Here is a 26,120-nt window from a genome sequence, read left to right on the forward strand (position 1 = left end):
TACGATACAGTGATAGACCCCTGATCACTAAACAGATCAATCAGTATATCCTACGATACAGTGATAGACCCTGATCACTAAACAGATCAATCAGTATATCCTACGATACAGTGATAGACCCCTGATCACTAAACAGATCAATCAGTATATCCTACGATACAGTGATAGACCCCTGATCACTAAACAGATCAATCAGTATATCCTACGATACAGTGATAGACCCCTGATCACTAAACAGATCAATCAGTATATCCTACGATACAGTGATAGACCCCTGATCACTAAACAGATCAATCAGTATATACTACGATACAGTGATAGACCCCTGATCACTAAACAGATCAATCAGTATATCCTACGATACAGTGATAGACCCCTGATCACTAAACAGATCAATCAGTATATCCTACGATACAGTGATAGACCCCTGATCACTAAACAGATCAATCAGTATATCCTACGATACAGTGATAGACCCCTGATCACTAAACAGATCAATCAGTATATCCTACGATACAGTGATAATTACTCATAATGACAGTTCCATCAATCAGCCCAATAACTAACTGCCGGGAATCAATCACTTTGATCCGTCAGCATGACTACTAAGGCCAATCAGTATATTGGTGGCATTATCTAGCTGAGCTCACGCTCAGGTTAACAGGTCAAGCAGCAGATCGTTATAAATAACCATATTTAAAAAATATCAAAAAGTCATAATTCAGTTTTTCATAAAATTGTATTTCTCTCCTTGGACAAATCATTGATTTATAAAGCTAATCAATAATACTGATTGGCCTTAGTAGTCATACTGATGGATCAAAGTAATTGATTCCCAGCAGTTAGTTATTGGGCTGATCATTATGAGACATCAGTGATCAATATGAGATATGGATCACTGTATCATATGTTATACAGGCCTTAGGTGGAGTAGCGATTACATCATGTGGTATTGTGTAACCCCAGAGATGACTGTGTCCAGTGGATATCTATGTGTTTATGTGTGGGAGTTGTCTCTCTCTTCGTGTGTGTGGTGGGTGCTTGACTGTGTGTGTGTGTGTGTGTGTGGGGGGGGGGGGGGGGGGGGGTGCTTGTCTGTGTCTGTCTGTCTGTCTGTCTGTGTCTATGTCTGTCTGTCTGTCTGTCTGTCTGTCTGTCTGTCTGTCTGTGTCTATGTCTGTCTGTCTGTCTGTCTGTTTTTCTGTCTGTCTGTTTTTCTGTCTGTCTGTCTGTCTGTCTTTCTATCTGTCTTTCTATCTGTCTGTCTGTGTCCTATAACTCTGTTCCTTCCAGGAGAGATGCGTGTCCAGCTGCTAAACCAGACACTGTTGGATCTTGGTTTCTATGACGACGGGCCTTATGAGGTGGCGGATGAGAAACAGCTGAATGCTCAGCTGATCCCCGTTCCCTACCATAGTTACCTGGGTAGGACCGTCCCTGCCCTCTGCTGCTCCTCTCACATTGCTGCTAGCCAGCTGTCCTGTCTCACTGGAGTTCACTGAGCACAGAACAGGAAAGGAGAGAGGGCCTGGGAAGATGGCAACAACAGACTGACGGCACACTGTACCCAAAATAAATACCTGTCCGTAGGGCTCCTCACTGATCGGTCCGTAGGGCCCCTCCCTGACCTGTCTGTAGGGCCCCTCCCTGACCTGTCTGTAGGGCCCCTCCCTGACCTGTCCGTAGGGGCCCTCCCTGACCTGTCCCTAGGGCCCCTCCCTGACCTGTCCGTAGGGCCCCTCCCTGACCTGTCCGTAGGGCCCCTCCCTGACCTGTCCGTAGGCCCTCTCCCTGACCTGTCCGTAGGGCCCCTCCCTGACCTGTCCGTAGGGCCCCTCCCTGACCTGTCCGTAGGGCCCCTCCTTGACCTGTCTGTAGGGCCCCTCCCTGACCTGTCCGTAGGGGCCCTCCCTGACCTGTCCGTAGGGCCCCTCCCTGACCTGTCCGTAGGGTAGGGCCCCTCCTTGACCTGTCCGTAGGGCCCCTCCCTGACCTGTCCGTAGGGCCCCTCCCTGACCTGTCTGTAGGGCCCCTCCCTGACCTGTCCGTAGGGGCCCTCCCTGACATGTCCGTAGGGTAGGGCCCCTCCTTGACCTGTCCGTAGGGCCCCTCCATGACCTGTCCGTAGGGCCCCTCCATGACCTGTCCATAGGGCCCCTCCCTGACCTGTCTGTAGGGCCCCTCCCTGACCTGTCTGTAGGGCCCCTCCCTGACCTGTCCGTAGGGCCCCTCCCTGACCTGTCCGTAGGGCCCCTCCCTGACCTGTCCGTAGGGCCCCTCCCTGACCTGTCCGTAGGGCCCCTCCCTGACCTGTCTGTAGGGCCCCTCCCTGATCGGTCCGTAGGGCCCCTCCCTGACCTGTCCGTAGGGCCCCTCCCTGACCTGTCCGTAGGCAGCTCCACTCCACCTCAATATTCTGAATACTTTACCACATGAAGTAGCTGCGCATGAATGGACCAATCATGGGTGAGAGATACGGCAATAGAATAATAAGAGTATTATTATCCCACAGTCATCAGGGCCTGTTATAGACTGGTCCCAGATCAGCTTGTCCTTTAGCGAACTACTCTGCTGTCATGCCAATGCCATACAGCACATGTGTGAGAAGTTGGCTAAAAGCACAAACAGATCTAATTCTGGGTCCAGTGTGAGTCAGTCTTGTCGTCCATCTGTTGGGTACCAGTGGTTTACCCACAACCCACTGCAATAGCAGGAAGAAGAACACACACACACACAATCACAGCACATTTCTTTCTCACCTGCACTCCCTCTTTCTCTCTCTTTGTCACCCTGTTCCCCCTCACCACCTCTCCCCCACTCCTCCACTCCCCCCCACCGCCCCCTCTCTCTCCTTCATCTTCCTCTCTCTCGGGCCTCAGGGCTCTTGTTCATGGCTAGTCCTGATGAAGATGCGCTGGTGTACAAAACTCTGGAGCCACGCTCCAACTGGCCCATGTTTGAGGACGTAGCTCAAAATAGCTACTTAGGTTTGTAGCTGGGAGTGAAACACACCGTAGACTTACCTTGACTCTCCTGTCTACCCTTAATTAACACAGTGTAGACTTACCCTGTGCTGGTTTACCCTGACTCTCCCATCTACCCTTAACCCCTGTGTTGGTTTACCCTGACTATCCCATCTACCCTTACCCCCTGTGCTGGTTTACCCTGACTCTCCCATCTACCCTTACCCCCTGTGCTGGTTTACCCTGACTATACCATCTACCCTTAACCCCCTGTGCTGGTTTACCCTGACTATCCCATCTACCCTTAACCCCTGTGTTGGTTTACCCTGACTCTCCCATCTACCCTTACCCCCTGTGCTGGTTTACCCTGACTCTCCCATCTACCCTTAACCCCTGTGTTGGTTTACCCTGACTCTCCCATCTACCCTTACCCCCTGTGCTGGTTTACCCTGACTATCCCATCTACCCTTACCCCCTGTGCTGGTTTACCCTGACTATCCCATCTACCCTTACCCCCTGTGCTGGTTTACCCTGACTCTCCCATCTACCCTTACCCCCTGTGCTGGTTTACCCTGACTATTCCAAATACCCTTAACCCCCTGTGCTGGTTTACCCTGACTCTCCCATCTACCCTTACCCCCTGTGCTGGTTTACCCTGACTATCCCAAATACCCTTAACCCCCTGTGCTGGTTTACCCTGACTCTCCCATCTACCCTTAACCCCCTGTGCTGGTTTACCCTGACTATCCCATCTACCCTTAACCCCCTGTGCTGGTTTACCCTGACTCTCCCATCTACCTTTAACCCCCTGTGTTGGTTTACCCTGACTCTCCCATCTACCCTTACCCCCTGTGTTGGTTTACCCTGACTATCCCATCTACCCTTAACCCCCTGTGTTGGTTTACCCTGACTCTCCCATCTACCCTTACCCCCTGTGCTGGTTTACCCTGACACTCCCATCTACCCTTAACCCCCTGTGTTGGTTTACCCTGACTCTCCCATCTACCCTTACCCCCTGTGCTGGTTTACCCTGACTCTCCCATCTACCCTTAACCCCCTGTGTTGGTTTACCCTGACTATCCCATCTACCCTTAACCCCCTGTGTTGGTTTACCCTGACTCTCCCATCTACCCTTAACCCCCTGTGTTGGTTTACCCTGACTATCCCATCTACCCTTAACCCCCTGTGCTGGTTTACCCTGACTCTCCCATCTACCCTTAACCCCCTGTGTTGGTTTACCCTGACTCTCCCATCTACCATTACCCCCTGTGTTGGTTTACCCTGACTATCCCATCTACCCTTAACCCCCTGTGTTGGTTTACCCTTACTCTCCCATCTACCCTTACCCCCTGTGCTGGTTTGCCCTGACACTCCCATCTACCCTTAACCCCCTGTGTTGGTTTACCCTGACTCTCCCATCTACCCTTAACCCCCTGTGTTGGTTTACCCTGACTATCCCATCTACCCTTAACCCCCTGTATTGGTTTACCCTGACTCTCCCATCTACCCTTAACCCCCTGTGTTGGTTTACCCTGACTCTCCCATCTACCCTTACCCCCTTTGCTGGTTTACCCTGACTCTCCCATCTACCCTTAACCCCCTGTGTTGGTTATGTGCTCACTGCTAGCCCTTCTCTACTGTAGAACCTGTGTATAATCTATGTCGATTTCTCTATGTGTAGTGGTCTGTAAAGCCTGTCCGTATGTCAGTCTGTATAGTGTAGTGGTCTGTAAAGCCTGTCTGTCTGTCAGTCTGTATAGTGTAGTGGTCTGTAAAGCCTGTCCGTATGTCAGTCTGTATAGTGTAGTGGTCTGTAAAGCCTGTCCGTATGTCAGTCTGTATAGTGTAGTGGTCTGTAAAGCCTGTCCGTATGTCAGTCTGTATAGTGTAGTGGTCTGTAAAGCCTGTCTGTCTGTAATGTGTAGTGGTCTGTAAAGCCTGTCTGTCTGTCAGTCTGTATAGTGTAGTGGTCTGTAAAGCCTGTCTGTCTGTAATGTGTAGTGGTCTGTAAAGCCTGTCTGTCTGTAATGTGTAGTGGTCTGTAAAGCCTGTCCGTATGTCAGTCTGTATAGTGTAGTGGTCTGTAAAGCCTGTCTGTCTGTAATGTGTAGTGGTCTGTAAAGCCTGTCCGTATGTCAGTCTGTATAGTGTAGTGGTCTGTAAAGCCTGTCTATCTGTAATGTGTAGTGGTCTGTAAAGCCTGTCTGTCTGTAATGTGTAGTGGTCTGTAAAGCCTGTCTGTCTGTAATGTGTAGTGGTCTGTAAAGCCTGTCCGTATGTCAGTCTGTATAGTGTAGTGGTCTGTAAAGCCTGTCTGTCTGTCAGTCTGTATAGTGTAGTGGTCTGTAAAGCCTGTCTGTCAGTCTGTATAGTGTAGTGGTCTGTAAAGCCTGTCTGTCTGTCAGTCTGTAAAGTGTAGTGGTCTGTAAAGCCTGTCTGTCTGTCAGTCTGTATAGTGTAGTGGTCTGTAAAGCCTGTCCGTCTGTCAGTCTGTATGGTGTAGTGGTCTGTAAAGCCTGTCTGTCTGTCAGTCTGTATAGTGTAGTGGTCTGTAAAGCCTGTCCGTCTGTCTGTCTGTATGGTGTAGTGGTCTGTAAAGCCTGTCTGTCTGTCAGTCTGTATAGTGTAGTGGTCTGTAAAGCCTGTCCGTCTGTCTGTCTGTATGGTGTAGTGGACTGGAGCTGTCCAGGGTACCTTGGTGGTGGTTCTATGCAGTGGCGGTTCTAGCTTGTATGGCTCCTCCCCCTTCGGCAGGGGGTTCGCATCATTCTCCACTAACTGTCATTTCTATTCAGACATTTGGAACAACACAAATAAATAATCATAACATTTAAAATGATATAAATATAAACAAAAAGGTAAAAAATATATACAAAAAAGTAACAAAGACAAATTGGTGGTGTGCAGACTGGTTTTATATTATTCTTTAACGACTTTGCACAAACCAGAAAATAATGCAACAATGTGTCCGTGAAACTATATATTCACAGTATTATGAATGAATTGTGGTTTATTTGGTAGCATTTCGTAGTGTGACTGATTTGACTAATTGCATTCGTATTGTACAAAGTTAGAGGTGCGCTATTTGATAGATTCCCCCGCTACCCCTACATCTGGCTTCCAGTGGGGAGACCTGAGGTCATCCTAACCCCGCCCCCCTACCTCGGGCTTCCAGTGGGGAGACCTGAGGTCATCCTACCCCCGCCCCCCTACCTCTGGCTTCCAGTGAGGAGACCTGAGGTCAACCTATCCCCCCCCCTACCTCTGGCTTCCAGTGGGGAGACCTGAGGTCCTCCTACCCCCGCCCCTCTACCTCTGGCTTCCAGTGGGGAGACCTGAGGTCATCCTACCCGCCTGCCCCCCCTACGTCTGGCTTCCAGTGGGGAGACCTGAGGTCATCCTACCCCCCCCTACCCCGCCCCATCTCGTACTTCTGAGTGGGAGACCTTCCCAGGCAGTAGCCAGCCTAACTCACAAACTAGAATCAGGGCTCCGACTGAATTGACCCACAGTCCCACACTGACGTGAGCAAAATGAGCGATAGAAAACCGGTCGCGCAAATGTCACCATTCTGATTTTTTTCGTGCGGGCTCCCCGTGTCGCCCTCGGCAAGCTGCCACCCCGGACGGCTTGCCACCCTGGAACTCTACCTAAATCCACCACTGGCTGTATGTCTACATTCTTATCTACATTTAGTAGATACAAGTAACTTTCTAAGTAAATAAAGGTTTTCGATATGAAAGAAGTAAGCAAAGCAGAATTTAGAAAGACAAATCTCCCAGGGAACAACGTGTTCTGAGATCGCCATGTGATACAGTTCCTATAGTAACGGTGTTCCAGTGAAGGTCATAGGAACAGAGCCTTCAGAGCGTCTTCATTTTGAAAGCGTAGTTTAAACTCAGCAGTCCTTGGATACGTAGATACTGGCTCATTACCTTTTTTTTTGATGGCTAATGGACTCTAACCAATAACGTTCTGTCCGTCGGATCGATTGTTCCCATCGATTGTTCCCATCAAACCTGTAAACCTCTTTATTCACCTCCTCCTCCTCTATACAAACCAACGAGACTATGTCCCCATATGGAACACTATTGCCTATATTTAGCATGACTTTTAACCAGAGCGTTATGGGCCCTTGTCAAAACGATTGCACTATATAAGGACTAGGGTTCCATTAGAGATGCCTTGTCCCTTCTCCATAATGATCACTCCTCCTCCACTTCCTTAATGCCCATTTTAACCTTTGACCCCCTCAAGTCTAACTGGCAGCATGCCTCCATCGATCCTGATCCTCTAACCAAATGACATAATGACTGGACATACATATGGAGCTATGCACGCTTACTAACAGACAGTATTGGTTACCGGTTATTTATAAACAGACAGTAGTGATATTACTGGTTATTAACATATAGACAGTAGTGTTATTACCGGTTATTTATAAACAGACATTAGTGATATTGCTGGTTATTAAAAGACAGACAGTAGTGATATTACTGGTTATTTATAGACAGTAGTGATATTACTGGTTATTAAAAGACAGACAGTAGTGATATTACTGGTTATTTATAGACAGTAGTGATATTACTGGTTATTAAAAGACAGACAGTAGTGATATTAATAGTTCTGGACTTAAAAGTACATGCTTAATGGAGAGTCTCTTGAAAATACTTCTTAGTCCTGGACTGGCCTTCATATGTGTTTCTGAAACTGGCCCCTAGTCTCTCGACTGAGTGATTCGTTTTATTCAGTCAGTACCCAGCAGCAGCAGTTTTACACTGTGTTTCTCCTAAATCAGATTATCGTTGGATAGAGAGCCCAGCCCAGTCAACTGCTCAGTCAGAAAACCCCCAGGTTTTCCAGAGTTCCTGCCAAAATATATACAGCCAATGAAAAGTGAAATGTCCGTTTTCTAGATTTTTTAAAATTTTTATATCTGACTCACACGATGTTCCGTTAAAAGAAAACCCCTGTTGTAAACTACTGATAAAATATGCTATCAGATAATGTAAGTAAAGCTGCAACAATATCCATTCAGATTTCAGCTTTCCGTTGATTCTCGGGCTAATGTAGCTTTTTAGATGTTTTCTTTATTTTCACCACATAGTCTAACCTAACATAAGCTTTACAACCGTGAGGCTTGACACTTTTGACAGCTGCACAACACAACTGTGTTTGATGTCTTTCCTCAGGGGCCACATTCCCCAACCCGTTGGGTCCCATTTCTCTTTTTTTAAAACATAACGGGGACAAAGCCTCGGTTCCCTTTTATAGCTTTTCACATAGAAGATTGGACTTCTGAGGAAAAGGAAAAAGCAGATCAGACTGCTGTGTGAAAAGGGAAACTGTGTGGTAAATCCTTCACTAAAGGCCTGATAAAAAGACTTCCTGGAGTTGTAATGTTGACTTCTGTGGTATTTAGGCCTTTCCTTTTACTGGTTCTCAACTCAAACTGTATCATTCCACACACCTGTCTCCCTGGAGCTGCTCATTATTTGTCTGTTTGTCTACGAGATGCTTTAGTCTGTCTTTGTGTCTGTTTGTTGACGAGATGCTTTAGTCTGTTCTTTGTGTCTGTTTGTCGACGAGATGCTTTAGTCTGTTCTTTGTGTCTGTTTGTCGACGAGATGCTTTAGTCTGTCTTTGTGTCTGTTTGTCGACGAGATGCTTTAGTCTGTCTTTGTGTCTGTTTGTCTACGAGATGCTTTAGTCCGTCTTTGTGTCTGGTTGTCTACGAGATGCTTTAGTCCGTCTTTGTGTCTGGTTGTCTACGAGATGCTTTAGTCTGTCTTTGTGTCTGTTTGTCGATGAGATGCTTTAGTCTGTCTTTGTGTCTGGTTGTCGACAAGATGCTTTAGTCTGTCTTTGTGTCTGTTTGTCGACGAGATGCTTTAGTCTGTTCTTTGTGTCTGTTTGTCGACGAGATGCTTTAATCTGTCTTTGTGTCTGGTTGTCTACGAGATGCTTTAGTCTGTCTTTGTGTCTGTTTGTCGACGAGATGCTTTAGTCTGTCTTTGTGTCTGTTTGTCGACAAGATGCTTTAGTCCGTCTTTGTGTCTGTTTGTCGACGAGATGCTTTAGTCTGTCTTTGTGTCTGTTTGTCGACGAGATGCTTTAGTCTGTCTTTGTGTCTGTTTGTCGACAAGATGCTTTAGTCTGTTCTTTGTGTCTGTTTGTCGACGAGATGCTTTAGTCTGTCTTTGTGTCTGTTTGTCGACGAGATGCTTTAGTCTGTTCTTTGTGTCTGTTTGTCGACGAGATGCTTTAGTCTGTCTTTGTGTCTGTTCGAAAAATGTTACTAGCTGTCACATCATTGATTTCTCTGTCGTTGTTTCCAAGGATTTGATGGCTAGTAATGTTTTCTGACACAGCCGCCGTCTCTGTGTTTGTCTTTGAGCGTCTCCCTGTATGTTGACTTTGGACTAACACAGGTCACTGCCAATCCTCTCCTCTCCGTCTCACACCACCGCATGTTGGACTGGAACATAGCTGTAGCTGTTTAGTATGTTTGCCTGTTTTTAAATTTGTTATTATTTGATTTGTATCTGATGTTTTTTTCACACAGTTTGTTGAAACAAAGTTAGATTTTTGCACCACGTGCACGTTCAATTCCCTCTTCTTTCACTATGACACTATTACACTATTACACTATTTCACTATTACACTATTACACTATGACACTATGACACTATTACACTATGACACTATGACACTATTGCACTATTACACTATTTCACTATTACACTATGACACTATGACACAATTTCACTATTACACTATTTCACTATTACACTATTACACTATTACACTATTTCACTATTACACTATTTCACTATTTCACTATTACACTATTTCACTATTACACTATGACACTATGACACTATGACACTATTTCACTATTACACTATTTCACTATGACACTATGACACTATGACACTATTTCACTATGACACTATTTCACTATGACACTATGACACTATGACACTATTGCACTATTACACTATTTCACTATTACACTATGACACTATGACAATATTACACTATTTCACTATTACACTATTTCACTATGACACTATGACACTATTTCACTATGACACTATGACACTATTACACTATTTCACTATGACACTATGACACTATGACACTATGACACTATTTCACTATTACACTATTACACTATTACACTATTTCACTATTACGCTATTACGCTATTACGCTATTACACTATAGCTGGATTGTATGTAGACACACCCCTCACATTCCTGAGGGCGTAAATCCCATTGAAGCAGAAGCTAGATGAACGCTAGACTGCTCTGTTTACGTGCTTCCTGAGCAGCAACATCTGCTGCATTAGAGTAAAACAAGAGATCTGCTAAGATGTTACCTCATGTGTCTCTTCCTACCACACACATGGGCCGAGTCTTTATCTCTTTATGGGGGAGAAGACACAGACACAGACAGGCACACACACACAGACAGACACACAGAGACAGACAGACACACACACAGACAGACAGACACACACACAGACACACACACAGAGACAAACAGACACACACACACAGACAGACAGACAGACAGACACAGACAGACACACACACACACAGACACACACACAGAGACAGACAGACACACACACACACACACAGACAGACAGACACAGACAGACACACACACACAGACACACACACAGAGACAGACAGACACACACACAGACAGACACACACAGACACACACACACAGAGACAGACAGACACACACACACAGACACACACACAGACACACAGACCGACAGACAGACAGACAGACAGACAGACAGACAGACAGACACACACACACACACACACACAGACTGCTCTCTCTGACAGGGAGGAGGGCAGCTCGTCCCTCCCTTTACGACAAACTAAGGGACATTACACTCATCATGTGTTTTCCATTAAATCAATAGCCACTTAGGCTACATTTTATTACAACAAGGATGAGAGAACACTAAAGGAGATGAGCTTAGAGAGAGACTATGGTCGATATACAGTACACACACACACACACAGTCTACTTCTAATAACTGTTATCCCATGATGCCTTGCTCCAGGTTTCTCGGTGGACTCTGCTAACGATATAACGAGCCATGGGGAGCTGACCTTCGTGGCGGGGGCTCCGCGAGCCAATCACACGGGAGCGGTGGTGCTACTGCGTAAAGACAACATGTACCGCCTGGTGCCACAGCACATCCTGTGGGGAGAGGAGCTGGGTTCTTCCTTCGGGTACTCTGTGGCCACGGCTGATCTCAACAGTGATGGGTGAGAGACACATCTACTGCTACTACCGCTACTATTGATAGCCGTGCACAGGAATGCATTCACAGTTAGTCTGTAGCCATAGTAACCATGGCTCAACAGTAGCTTAGACCCTATTTCCCATTTATTGTAGCTTAGACCCTATTTTATATTATCTAAGGCTTTTGTGTTGTGCCGACCATCTTAAATACAGGGTGGGTGTCACGTTTTGGCTGATAAATGTACCAACTGGTCAAATCGAATCAAATTTTAGTTGTCACATACACATGGTTAGCAGATGTTAATGCGAGTGTAGCGAAATAATTGTGCTTCTAGTTCCGACAATGCAGTAATAACCAACAAGTAATCTAGCTAACAATTCCAAAACTACTACCTTATACACACAAGTGTAAGGGGATAAAGAATATGTACATAAAGATATATGAGTGAGTGATGGTACAGAGCGGCATAGGCAAGATACAGTAGATGATATCGAGTACAGTATATACATATGAGATGAGTATGTAAACAAAGTGGCTAGTGATACATGTATTTTTTTATTTTTTTTATTTATTTTACCTTTATTTAACCAGGTAGTCAAGTTGAGAACAAGTTCTCATTTACAATTGCGACCTGGCCAAGATAAAGCAAAGCAGTTCGACAGATAAAACGACACAGAGTTACACATGGAGTAAAAACAAACATACAGTCAATAATGCAGTATAAACAAGTCTATATACAATGTGAGCAAATGAGGTGAGAAGGGAGGTAAAGGCAAAAAAGGCTATGATGGCAAAGTAAATACAATATAGCAAGTAAAATACTGGAATGGTAGTTTTGCAATGGACGAATGTGCAAAGTAGAAATAAAAAGATAATGGGGTGCAAAGGAGCAAAATAAATAAATAAATTAAAATTAAATACAGTTGGGAAAGAGGTAGTTGTTTGGGCTAAATTATAGGTGGGCTATGTACAGGTGCAGTAATCTGTGAGCTGCTCTGACAGTTGGTGCTTAAAGCTAGTGAGGGAGATAAGTGTTTCCAGTTTCAGAGATTTTTGTAGTTCGTTCCAGTCATTGGCAGCAGAGAACTGGAAGGAGAGGCGGCCAAAGAAAGAATTGGTTTTGGGGGTGACTAGAGAGATATACCTGCTGGAGCGTGTGCTACAGGTGGGAGATGCTATGGTGACCAGCGAGCTGAGATAAGGGGGGACTTTACCTAGCAGGGTCTTGTAGATGACATGGAGCCAGTGGGTTTGGCGACGAGTATGAAGCGAGGGCCAGCCAACGAGAGCGTACAGGTCGCAATGGTGGGTAGTATATGGGGCTTTGGTGATAAAACGGATTGCACTGTGATAGACTGCATCCAATTTGTTGAGTAGGGTATTGGAGGCTATTTTGTAAATGACATCGCCAAAGTCGAGGATTGGTAGGATGGTCAGTTTTACAAGGGTATGTTTGGCAGCATGAGTGAAGGATGCTTTGTTGCGAAATAGGAAGCCAATTCTAGATTTAACTTTGGATTGGAGATGTTTGATATGGGTCTGGAAGGAGAGTTTACAGTCTAACCAGACACCTAAGTATTTGTAGTTGTCCACGTATTCTAAGTCAGAGCCGTCCAGAGTAGTGATGTTGGACAGGCGGGTAGGTGCAGGTAGCGATCGGTTGAAGAGCATGCATTTAGTTTTACTTGTATTTAAGAGCAATTGGAGGCCACGGAAGGAGAGTTGTATGGCATTGAAGCTTGCCTGGAGGGTTGTTAACACAGTGTCCAAAGAAGGGCCGGAAGTATACAGAATGGTGTCGTCTGCGTAGAGGTGGATCAGGGACTCACCAGCAGCAAGAGCGACCTCATTGATGTATACAGAGAAGAGAGTCGGTCCAAGAATTGAACCCTGTGGCACCCCCATAGAGACTGCCAGAGGTCCGGACAGCAGACCCTCCGATTTGACACACTGAACTCTATCAGAGAAGTAGTTGGTGAACCAGGCGAGGCAATCATTTGAGAAACCAAGGCTGTCGAGTCTGCCGATGAGGATATGGTGATTGACAGAGTCGAAAGCCTTGGCCAGATCAATGAATACGGCCAGGTCGATTAGAAAGGCCTGCTCGCAGAAGTGTTTCAGGGAGCGTTTTACAGTGATGAGTGGAGGTCGTTTGACCGCTGACCCATTACGGATGCAGGCAATGAGGCAGTGATCGCTGAGATCTTGGTTGAAGACAGCAGAGGTGTATTTAGAGGGGAAGTTGGTTAGGATGATATCTATGAGGGTGCCCGTGTTTAAGGTTTTGGGGAGGTACCTGGTAGGTTCATTGATTATTTGTGTGAGATTGAGGGCATCAAGTTTAGATTGTAGGATGGCTGGGGTGTTAAGCATGTTCCAGTTTAGGTCGCCTAGCAGCACGAACTCTGAAGATAGATGGGGGGCAATCAGTTCACATATGGTGTCCAGAGCACAGCTGGGGGCAGAGGGTGGTCTATAGCAGGCGGCAACGGTGAGAGACTTGTTTTTAGAGAGGTGGATTTTTAAAAGTAGAAGTTCAAATTGTTTGGGTACAGACCTGGATAGTAGGACAGAACTCTGCAGGCTATCTTTGCAGTAAATTGCAACACCGCCCCCTTTGGCAGTTCTATCTTGTCTGAAAATGTTGTAGTTTGGAATTAAAACTTCAGAATTTTTGGTGGTCTTCCTAAGCCAGGATTCAGACACAGCTAGAACATCCGGGTTGGCAGAGTGTGCTAAAGCAGTGAATAGAACAAACTTAGGGAGGAGGCTTCTAATGTTAACATGCATGAAACCAAGGCTATTACGGTTACAGAAGTCGTCAAAAGAGAGCGCCTGGGGAATAGGAGTGGAGCTAGGCACTGCAGGGCCTGGATTCACCTCTACATCGCCAGAGGAACATAGGAGGAGTAGAATAAGGGTACGGCTAAAAGCTATGAGAATTGGTCGTCTAGAACGTCTGGAACATAGAGTAAAAGGAGGTTTCTGGGGGCGATAAAATAGCATCAAGGTATAATGTACAGACAAATGTATGGTAGGATGTGAATACAGTGGAGGTAAACCTAGGTATTGAGTGATGAAGAGAGAGATATTGTCTCTAGAAACATCGTTGAAACCAGGAGATGTCATTGCATGTGTGGGTGGTGGAACTAATAGGTTGGATAAGGTATAGTGAGCAGGACTAGAGGCTCTACAGTGAAATAAGCCAATAAACACTAACCAGAACAGAAATGGACAAGACATATTGACATTAAGGATAGGCATGCTTAGTCGAGTGATCAAAAGGGTCCGGTGAGTGGAGAGGTTGGTTGGTGATTTAGACAGCTAGCCAGGGCATCGGTAGCAAGCTAGCATAGGATGGAGGTCTGTTAGCCACCCCTTACGTTCCGTCAGTAGATTAGTGGGGTTCCGTGTGGTAGAGGGGATTAATCCAAATCACACAACAACAACAAAAATAAAAACAATAGATATAGTTATAGAGGCCCAAGAAGAAAAGATAATAATAATAATTTAAAAAATAATAAAAAATAAAAAAATAATAATAAAAAATTGTCCGATTGTCTATTCAGATAGCAGCCGGTAAGACAGCTAACGGTTAGCAGGCCGCAGATGGGCGTTCAGGTAACGTCGCGACGGAGGAGCCGGCCGAATAACTCCTTCGGGTAGATAACGTCGGCAGTCCAGTTGTGAAGGCCCGGTGGGGCTCCGCGAAGGCAGTAAAACGGGTCCGGATAGGTGACTGCAGCCCAGGTGTGATTGATGGAACTCAGGAGTGATTGACGGAGCTTGCTAGCTCCGGAATAATTGATGTTTGCTCCGGAATCGACGAAGGCCGATGGTCACACGGATAGCAGCTAGCTAGCTGTGAGATCCGGGTATGAATGTCCAGGGACATGGAGAGAAAAATTGGTCCGGTATGTTCCGTTCCGAGCCGCGCTGCGCCGTACAGAACTGGCGATAGATTTTCGAGCTAAAGGATAGCTGATGACCACAAACCGTGGTTAGCTGAATATTAACGATTTGCCAGTAAAGGAGCTAACTAGCTTCTGAACTAGCTTCTGGATTAGCTTCTGGCTAGTTTCAGGCTAGCTTCTTGGAGTTTCTGGCTAGCTTCTTGGAGGATTACAGATCTGAGGTAAATAATACTTTTTTATAAATATACATTGGTGAGGCGGGTTGCAGGAGAGTGTTTTGAAGATGAGTTGATGGAAAATAAAAATAAAATGTATGTGAAAAAGTTGTAAATATATATATATATACAGGACACGACAAGACGAGGACAAAAGACGTCTGAACTGCTATGCCACCTTGGAGACACACTATTACATAAAGATGCAGTAGATGATATAGAGTACAGTATATACATATACATATGAGATGAATAATGTAGGGTATGTAAACATTATATTAAGTAGCATTGTTTAAAGTGGCTAGTGATACATCATTTCCCATCAATTCCCATTATTAAAGTGGCTGGAGTTGAGTCAGTGTGTTGGCAGCAGCCACTCAATGTTAGTGGTGGCTGTTTAACAGTCTGATGGCCTTGAGATAGAAGCTGTTTTTCAGTCTCGGTCCCAGCTTTGATGCACCTGTACTGACCTCGCCTTCTGGACGATAGCGGGGTGAACAGGCAGTGGCTCGGGTGGTTGTTGTCCTTGATGATCTTTATGGCCTTCCTGTGACATCGGGTGGTGTAGGTGTCCTGGAGTTGGTAGTTTGCCCCCGGTGATGCGTTGTGCAGACCTCACTACCCTCTGGAGAGCCTTACGGTTGTGGGCGGAGCAGTTGCCGTACCAGGCGGTGATACAGCCCGACAGGATGCTCTCGATTGTGCATCTGTAGAAGTTTGTGAGTGCTTTTGGTGACAAGCCGAATTTCTTCAGCCTCCTGTTTAGTCTGTGTGGGAGCAAGACATCCTGGTCCGCGTTGGGGCTAGTTTTCTTTTTGTAATCCGTGATTGACTGTAGACCCTGACACATACCTCTTGTGTCTGAGCCGTTGAATTGAGATTCTACTTTGTCTCTATACTGACGCTTAGCTTGTTTGATTGCCTTGCGGAGGGAATAGCTGCACTGTTTGTATTCGGTCATGTTTCTGGTCACCTTGCCCTGGTTAAAAGCAGTGATTCGTCCATCCACACAAATCAGATAACTTCCAGCTTATACACACTATATACATGTTACGGACACAGTATATTTTACATTAGTTATCTTGTCGTTTTTAAAAATATATTTAGTCCCGGCCTTCAGCTTCCCTCAACCTCAACCCTTCCCATCTAGGTTAAACACCATCTAGGTTAAACACCATCCAGTTTAAACACCATCCAGTTTAAACACCATCCAGGTTAAACACCATCCAGTTTAAACACCATCCAGGTTAAACACCATCCAGTTTAAACACCATCCAGGTTAAACACCATCCAGTTTAAACACCATCCAGGTTAAACACCATCCAGTTTAAACACCATCCATTTTAAACACCATCCAGTTTAAACACCATCCAGTTTAAACACCATCCAGTTTAAACATCATCCAGAACACCATCCAGTTTAAACACCATCCAGTTTAAACACCATCCAGTTTAAACACCATCCAGTTTAAACACCATCCAGTTTAAACATCATCCAGAACACCATCCAGTTTAAACACCATCCAGTTTAAACACCATCCATTTTAAACACCATCCAGGTTAAACACCATCCATTTTAAACACCATCCAGTTTAAACATCATCCAGAACACCATCCAGTTAAAAAATTTCTATTAGACATATATTTTTTTTCCCAACTGTGCAGCTTCACAAAATGTTATTTCAATTCAATTTACATTTAAATGGTGTACCAGCTAAATTGCCATGTTCTGACCATAGGTCCATTCTATCAATTCTATATCTATGATTGAAATGACACCCACCTTGTTTTCAAGAACATGTTGTGCCACAACCGAGGGTGTTACCACAAAAACAAAAAACCTTAGATGATGTGCAATAGGTTACAAGCAACAGCATCTGCGAATATGAAAATATAGGAGTTTAGACATTTTTTAGATAATTTAAGGTTTAAGGTTTAAGGTTTAAAAATAACATAATTTCTTTATTTTAAGAAATAATACAATAGTTTGACAACCCTGTTCGTAAGCTTTTAAATGATATCAAACTCAACTTTATATCTTTTCCAGTGATGAACACATGTCTCATGGTATGCTGGGGTTTGCAAAATGACTAAATGTTTTAGCATTCAGGTCTAAAAAAATAACTTTCTGACCAAACATGTTTGGAAAGTTTTGTTAAAATGGAAAGGAATGCTGTCAAGAAAGTGATTGAATTCAAAATCATTTGTAAAACTTCAAACTCCCTGTCCTCTCTCTCAGCTGGACAGACCTGATAGTGGGAGCTCCCAACTATTTTGACAGGAAGACAGAGATCGGAGGTGCTGTGTACATTTTCCTCAACCGATTCGGTAACTGGGAGTACGCTCAGCCAATCAGGCTCAACGGAACTCATGACTCCATGTTTGGACTGACCGTCAACAATGTGGGAGACCTGGACCGGGACGGATATGATGGTGAGGATTGACTCGGTCAAGTTAAACTTTATTTAATGTGCCTTCATTTACAATTGACTGCATGAAGGGACTGAGTGGACCGAGGGGACTGAGTGGACTGAGGGGACTGAGTAACTGTTTTTTTTAAATACAGTACCAGTCAAAAGTTTGGACACACCTAGTCATTCAAGGGGTTTTTCTTTATTTTAAAAAAATGTTCTACATTATGGAATAATGTGTGCAAAGCTGTCATCGTGGTAAAGGGTGGCCTAGTTTGAAGAATCTCAAATATATGTGTGTTATTTCATAGTTTCGATAGTGGGGTGTTCTAGTTAAGTCTATGGCTGTCTGAAGTGGTTCTCAATCAGAGGCAGGTGTTTATCGTTGTCTCTGATTGGGAACCATATTTAGGCAGCCATATTCTTTGAGTGTTTCGTGGGTGATTGTCCTTAGTGTCCTTGTTCCTGTCTCTGTGTTAGTTTACACAAGTATAGACTGTTTCGGTTTTCGTTACGTTTTGTAGTGTTTGTAATTGATTCGTGTTTTACGTTTGTTTATTAAACATTGATCGCAATCTACACGCCGCATTTTGGTCCGACTCTCCTTCACCACAAGAGAACCGTTACAGAAGGGCTCATTGAGATTTAAATCTCTTTTTCAAGAGCGTCCTGGCCAAGATAGGCAGCACCAAGTCATTACAAAAATTACAGACAAACAACACCAATAAGAGCCCTATGGTCCCTGGAGCCCTATGGTCCCTGCAGCCCTATGGTCCCTGGAGCCCTATGGTCCCTGGAGCCCTATGGTCCCTGGAGTCCTATGGTCCCTGGAGACTTATGGTCCCTGCAGCCCTATGGTCCCTGGAGCCCTATGGTCCCTGCAGCCCTATGGTCCCTGGAGCCCTATGGTCCCTGCAGCCCTATGGTCCCTGGAGCCCTATGGTCCCTGCAGCCCTATGGTCCCTGGAGCCTTATGGTCCCTGGTCAAAAGTCATATACTACACTGTATAGAGAATAGTGTATAATTTCAGACAACTTTTAAAATGTATTTATTTATTTAACCTTTATTTAACTGTATAGTGATTGTTGAAACATCAACTGTCCTGAGAGAAATCATAAATCCTGCATACTGCCGTTGCCAGTAAAGTAAGTCAGACCCCCCCCCCCCCCCCCCGGGGCTGGAGCCTGATCTCCTATATCTAATGTATGTCAATCTGTGTATCTGTCCAGACATCGCTGTGGGGGCTCCGTTCGATGGAGATGGGAAAGTGTTCATCTACCGAGGCTCGTCCTCGGGCATCGACACCAAGCCTGCACAGGTGAGAATTTTAATTCACACGAAAAGCTTTATTGTCCATCCACCCCCCGATAATTGACCTAGTTTATACTCTGCCCTCTCAGATCCTGGAAGGGGTGAAAGAGGGGGTGAAACGGTTTGGCTACTCCATCTCAGGCGGCCTGGACATCGATGGGAACCTGTACCCTGACCTGGCAGTAGGCTCTCTCGGCGATAAGATGGTTCTGTACAGGTCTCGCCCGGTCATTCACGTGACCCGGGATGTATCCATCGAACCTCAGCACTATATTGACTTGGAGCAACACAACTGCAAGGGGAGAGATGGAGTGTGGTAGGTCGCATTCACCCTTCTTTTTTTGTGTTCATATAGCCTGGTTGCCAGTCTTTTTTGTGTTCATATAGCCTGGTTGCCAGTCTTTTTTTGTGTTCATATAGCCTGGTTGCCAGTCTTTTTTGTGTTCATATAGCCTGGTTGCCAGTATTTTTTTGTGTTCATATAGCCTGGTTGCCAGTATTTTTTTGTGTTCATATAGCCTGGTTGCCAGTCTTTTTTTGTGTTCATATAGCCTGGTTGCCAGTCTTTTTGTGTGTTCATATAGCCTGGTTTCCAGTCTTTTATTGTGTTCATATAGCCTGGTTGCCAGTCCTTTTTTGTGTTCATATAGCCTGGTTGCCAGTCTACTTTTCACCTTCTGCTGACCGTGAAGGAGTTAGTGAAAGCAGAAAAAGACTGGCAACCAGGCTATTGTGTTTCTGCTGTTGAGAATTAAACACAGGCCTCGGTCAACTCTGTTGTTTTCTGTCATTAGTGTGGAGGTCAAAGTGTGCTTCACCTATACTGCATATCCAGAGTCATACTCACCAAACATCAGTAAGTTCAACCTCTGTTTAGAAACACTTCTTTTTTCTTTGTTTTTTACTCCAGTCTGTGCGTCAAATGAGCTGGGCTGTTCCCTTGGTGTGCTGACATTTCCCCTCCCTCCGTCCTTAATTAAATGCGCTGAGCTGTTCCCTTGGTGTGCTGACATTTCCCCTCCCTCCGTCCTTAATTAAATGAGCTGGGCTGTTCCCTTGGTGTGCTGACATTTCCCCTCCCTCCGTCCTTAATTAAATGAGCTGAGCTGTTCCCTTGGTGTGCTGACATTTCCCCTCCCTCCGTCCTTAATTAAATGAGCTGAGCTGTTCCCTTGGTGTGCTGACATTTCCCCTCCCTCTGTCCTTAATTAAATGAGCTGGGCTGTTCCCTTGGTGTGCTGACATTTCCCCTCCCTCCGTCCTTAATCAAATGAGCTGGGCTGTTCCCTTGGTGTGCTGACATTTCCCCTCCCTCCGTCCTTCCCCTCTAGCCCTGGTTCTACTCTTCGAGGCTGACACCGAGCGCAGGAAGCTGGGCCTGCCCCACCGTGTTAGCTTCCTGGGTCGGAGTGCACAGGAGGCGGAGTACACACACACTGATGAGGTGGAGCTGAAGGGTCAACATCATCCCGCCTGCCGGAGCGCCACCTTCCAACTACACGTAAAGGGCTGACAGTCGAGAACTGATGTTTGTTGTTGTTGTGTTGTTGTTGTTGTGTTGTTGTTGGTGTTGTTGGTGTTGTTGTTGTGTTGTTGTGTTGTTGTTGTTGTTGTTGTTGTGTTGTTGTTGTTGTGTTGTTGTAGGTGTTGTTGTTGGTGTTGTTGTTGTTGTGTTGTTCTTGGTGTTGTTGTTGTGTTGTAGGTGTTGTTGTGTTGTTGTGTTGTAGGTGTTGTTGTATTGTTGTGTTGTTGTGTTGTTGTTGTGTTGTTGTTGGTGTTGTTGGTGTTGTTGTGTTGTAGGTGTTGTTGTGTTGTGTTGTTGTAGGTGTTGTTGTGTTGTTGTGTTGTTGTTGGTGTTGTGTTGTTGTTGTTGTTGTGTTGTAGGTGTTGTTGTGTTGTTGGGGTTGGGGTTGTTGTTGTTGTTGTTGGTGTTGTAGGTGTTGTTGTGTTGTAGGTGTTGTTGTGTTGTTGTGTTGTTGTTGTGGTGTTGTTGGTGTTGTTGTGTTGTTGTGTTGTTGTTGTTGTTGGTGTTGTAGGTGTTGTTGTGGTGTTGGGGTTGTTGTTGTAGGTGTTGTTGGTGTTGTTGTAGGTGTTGTTGGTGTTGGCCTTTTGTGTTGGTATTGTTGTTGGTGTTTTGTGTTGGTGGTGTTGTTGTTGTGTTGTTGGTGTTGTTGTAGGTGTTGTTGTGTTGTTGGTGTTGTTGGTGTTTTGTGGTGTTGGTGTTGTTGTGTTGTTGGTGTTGTTGTTGGTGTTTTGTGTTGGTTTTGTTGTTGGTGTTTTGTGTTGGTGGTGTTGTTGGTGTTTTGTGTTGTTGGTGTTGTTGTGTTGGTGTTGTTGTGTTGTTGGTGTTGTTGTGTTGGTGTTGTTGTGTTGTTGGTGTTGTTGTAGGTGTTGTTGATGTGTGGTTGGTGTTGTTGTAGGTGTTGTTGATGTGTGGTTGGTGTTGGTGTTTTTGTTGTTGTTGTTGTTGTTATTGTCAAAGCTCTGTTGCTTTAGAGGTTGCATAGTGTTCCAACCCTGGGAAGAAATAGTGTTTCAGATGTGCTTTATTTTTGAAAAGTTGAATAAATCCTGAATGAAAACAAACATTATTTAAACCCAGGTCTGCTATAAGTCATAAACTCCAGATATAATTTGTAGATAGATACTTCCATATAATATAGTCTCCTTGAAAAATGGTTGAATGATTCTTTCCGGTGCAGGAGAATATCCGTGACAAGCTGCGTCCCATCGCCCTGGCCATCACCCACACTATCAGACCCCCCATGTTGTCCTCAGACACTAACCCAGAGGAACAACTGCCTCCCGTACTGGGTGTTGCCACCTCCAACACCCTGCACTCTGAGGTCAGTTCCACACCAACAAGATCAACTTTCATCAGTCCTATAGTGACTTAAATTTTTATTTATTTATCTTAAGTCTGTCTGATATGTTGCAGGTGAATTTCCTGAGGGAAGGCTGTGGTGATGATAATATCTGTCAGAGCAACCTGAAGTTGACCTACCAGTTTGGAACCCGACCTATAACCTCTGACCTCTTCACCCCTCTGCCAAAGTTAGTAGGAATACACATTTTTATATTCCCTAATCCCTCTCTCATATCCAGAGTTGAGGCATTGAGCTATCTCTCCTTACACCCTCACCCCCCTCCCCTCCCCCCCCAGTTTATTTCCTGCAATTCTACACATTGTGTCTAACGTGTATTCATGTAAAAAAAATAAAAATAAACATTAGCTGACATGTGCTGGTTGATCTGGACAGGACCAGTTATACATAGCTCTCCAAGGTCTGTAATGACTGACATGACGAGAGGAACTGATGATGTCACCTACTAAATGTCACCAATCACAAAAAAGTCACCTTGTTCCTTCTACTATTGCAACTTTCGAGAGTTAATTTAAAGCAGAATTGAGTTGCTTTAAAAGGTGTATTTTTTTTGGAGGGGGGGGGGGGGGGGAACCGCTGTTCTCTTCTTCTGTTCCTCTGTGTATTTCATAAGGAACGAGGGGGTTCGGTGTACGGTCAATAAACCACAGCTATGGGCTGTTCTAAAGCACGACACAACGCAGAGTGCCTGGATACAGCCCTTAGCCGTGGTATATTGGCCATATACCACAAGCCCCTGAGGAGCCTTATTGCTATTATAAACTGGTTACCAAGGTAATTAGAGTAGTAAAAATAAGTGTTTTGCCACACCCAGCATTCAGGGCTCGAACCACCCAGGTTTATAAATGTGTTTATCCTCCTCCTTCCTGAGATGTGGTACAGTATCATTCTACCATTTTGTTTCACTCTTCTGCTCCTTCATATCTATTTCCTCATTCTCTTCTCATATCCAGAGATGATGAGGAGGTGTCCGTTTTCTCTCTGTCTGACCAGAGGTCCGTGGTGTTGGAGGTGACCGTCACCAACATGCCCTCTGAACCTCTGTACCCTGAGAAGGACGGTGACGATGCCCATGCCGCCCAGGTACTGGTGACCCTGCCAGACACCCTGTCCTACTCTGGCTTCAGGGGACAACAGGTACGCCACATTGTTCTGTAGTCTGTATAAAACATAACTCCTTGTTAAGCGGTGCTGAGCTGAAGACAACTTGTAGAAGTAGAGCCCACACACACATACGGTACCTTTTAATAAGCAAGTTAGTACAACACTACGATCCAAGAGTGGATCTAACCCTGTGACCCGGCCTGGAATAACCCTGACTAACTTTGGTCACGTAATACTCAGGGCCTTATGTATGGTCACATCAGTAGAGGAGTTAATTGTCTACTGTCTCCTATCCATCCTGAGTTAACTGTCTCCTGTCACCCATCCATCCTGAGTTAACTGTCTACTGTCTCCTATCCATCCTGAGTTAACTGTCTCCTGTCACCCATCCATCCTGAGTTAACTGTCTACTGTCACCCATCCATCCTGAGTTAACTGTCTACTGTCTCCTATCCATCCTGAGTTAACTGTCTCCTGTCACCCATCCATCCTGAGTTAACAGTCTACTATCTTCCATCCATCCTGAGTTAACTGTCTCCCATCCTGAGTTAACTGTCTACTGTCTCCCATCCATCCTGAGTTAACTGTCTACTGTCTCCCATCCATCCTAAGTTAACTGTCTCCCATCCATCCTGAGTTAACTGTCTACTGTCTCCCATCCATTCTGAGTTAACTGTCTACTGTCTCCCATCCATCCTGAGTTAACTGTCTACTGTCTCCCATCCTGAGTTAACTGTCTACTGTCTCCCATCCATCCTGAGTTAACTGTCTACTGTCTCCCATCCATCCTGAGTTAACTGTCTCCTGTCTCCCATCCATCCTGAGTTAACTGTCTACTGTCTCCCATCCATCCTAAGTTAACTGTCTCCCATCCATCCTGAGTTAACTGTCTACTGTCTCCCATCCATTCTGAGTTAACTGTCTACTGTCTCCCATCCATCCTGAGTTAACTGTCTACTGTCTCCCATCCTGAGTTAACTGTCTACTGTCTCCCATCCATCCTGAGTTAACTGTCTCCTGTCTCCCATCCATCCTGAGTTAACAGTCTACTATCTTCCATCCATCCTGAGTTAACTGTCTCCCATCCTGAGTTAACTGTCTACTGTCTCCCATCCATCCTGAGTTAACTGTCTACTGTCTCCCATCCATCCTAAGTTAACTGTCTCCCATCCATCCTGAGTTAACTGTCTACTGTCTCCCATCCATTCTGAGTTAACTGTCTACTGTCTCCCATCCATCCTGAGTTAACTGTCTACTGTCTCCCATCCTGAGTTAACTGTCTACTGTCTCCCATCCATCCTGAGTTAACTGTCTACTGTCTCCCATCCATCCTGAGTTAACTGTCTCCTGTCTCCCATCCATCCTGAGTTAACTGTCTACTGTCTCCCATCCATCCTAAGTTAACTGTCTCCCATCCATCCTGAGTTAACTGTCTACTGTCTCCCATCCATTCTGAGTTAACTGTCTACTGTCTCCCATCCATCCTGAGTTAACTGTCTACTGTCTCCCATCCTGAGTTAACTGTCTACTGTCTCCCATCCATCCTGAGTTAACTGTCTCCTGTCACCCATCCATCCTGAGTTAACTGTCTCCTGTCTCCCATCCATCCTGAGTTAACTGTCTACTGTCTCCCATCCATCCTGAGTTAACTGTCTCCTGTCACCCATCCATCCTGAGTTAACTGTCTCCTGTCTCCCATCCATCCTGAGTTAACTGTCTACTGTCTCCCATCCATCCTGAGTTAACTGTCTACTGTCTCCCATCCTGAGTTAACTGTCTACTGTCTCCCATCCATCCTGAGTTAACTGTCTACTGTCTCCCATCCATCCTAAGTTAACTGTCTCCCATCCATCCTGAGTTAACTGTCTACTGTCTCCCATCCATCCTGAGTTAACTGTCTCCTGTCTCCCATCCATCCTGAGTTAACTGTCTACTGTCTCCCATCCATCCTGAGTTAACTGTCTACTGTCTCCCATCCTGAGTTAACTGTCTACTGTCTCCCATCCATCCTGAGTTAACTGTCTACTGTCTCCCATCCATCCTAAGTTAACTGTCTCCCATCCATCCTGAGTTAACTGTCTACTGTCTCCCATCCATCCTGAGTTAACTGTCTACTGTCTCCCATCCATTCTGAGTTAACTGTCTACTGTCTCCCATCCATCCTGAGTTAACTGTCTACTGTCTCCCATCCTGAGTTAACTGTCTACTGTCTCCCATCCATCCTGAGTTAACTGTCTACTGTCTCCCATCCATCCTGAGTTAACTGTCTCCTGTCTCCCATCCATCCTGAGTTAACTGTCTACTGTCTCCCATCCATCCTAAGTTAACTGTCTCCCATCCATCCTGAGTTAACTGTCTACTGTCTCCCATCCATTCTGAGTTAACTGTCTACTGTATCCCATCCATCCTGAGTTAACTGTCTCCTGTCACCCATCCATCCTGAGTTAACTGTCTCCTGTCACCCATCCATCCTGAGTTAACTGTCTCCTGTCTCCCATCCATCCTGAGTTAACTGTCTACTGTCTCCCATCCATCCTGAGTTAACTGTCTCCTGTCTCCCATCCATCCTGAGTTAACTGTCTACTGTCTCCCATCCTGAGTTAACTGTCTACTGTCTCCCATCCATCCTGAGTTAACTGTGTACTGTCTCCCATCCATCCTGAGTTAACTGTCTCCTGTCTCCCATCCATCCTGAGTTAACTGTCTACTGTCTCCCATCCATCCTAAGTTAACTGTCTCCCATCCATCCTGAGTTAACTGTCTACTGTCTCCCATCCATTCTGAGTTAACTGTCTACTGTCTCCCATCCATCCTGAGTTAACTGTCTCCTGTCTCCCATCCATCCTGAGTTAACTGTCTACTGTCTCCCATCCATCCTGAGTTAACTGTCTCCTGTCACCCATCCATCCTGAGTTAACTGTCTGCTGTCTCCCATCCATCCTGAGTTAACTGTCTACTGACACCCATGCGTCCTGAGTTAACTGTCTGCTGTCTCCCATCCATTCTGAGGTAACTGTCACCCATCCATCCTGAGTTAAC

General features: G+C 45.3%; 1 protein-coding gene across 1 annotated transcript in view; it reads left to right on the top strand.

Annotated features, from left to right (window-relative positions):
* itga7 (integrin, alpha 7) overlaps nucleotides 1-26,120 on the top strand; it is a 79,025-nt gene that overhangs the window by 38,433 nt on the left and 14,472 nt on the right. Inside the window, exons 4-13 of the mRNA XM_031833745.1 lie at nucleotides 1,294-1,425; nucleotides 11,056-11,263; nucleotides 17,609-17,802; nucleotides 19,011-19,099; nucleotides 19,182-19,408; nucleotides 19,887-19,948; nucleotides 20,424-20,593; nucleotides 21,795-21,938; nucleotides 22,031-22,146; nucleotides 22,931-23,114. Of these exons, the coding sequence (XP_031689605.1) occupies nucleotides 1,294-1,425; nucleotides 11,056-11,263; nucleotides 17,609-17,802; nucleotides 19,011-19,099; nucleotides 19,182-19,408; nucleotides 19,887-19,948; nucleotides 20,424-20,593; nucleotides 21,795-21,938; nucleotides 22,031-22,146; nucleotides 22,931-23,114 (1,526 nt within the window). The remainder of the gene's footprint in view (nucleotides 1-1,293; nucleotides 1,426-11,055; nucleotides 11,264-17,608; nucleotides 17,803-19,010; nucleotides 19,100-19,181; nucleotides 19,409-19,886; nucleotides 19,949-20,423; nucleotides 20,594-21,794; nucleotides 21,939-22,030; nucleotides 22,147-22,930; nucleotides 23,115-26,120) is intronic.

This window comes from Oncorhynchus kisutch, linkage group LG1, assembly GCF_002021735.2.
Source record: "Oncorhynchus kisutch isolate 150728-3 linkage group LG1, Okis_V2, whole genome shotgun sequence".
Lineage (NCBI taxonomy): Eukaryota > Metazoa > Chordata > Actinopteri > Salmoniformes > Salmonidae > Oncorhynchus > Oncorhynchus kisutch.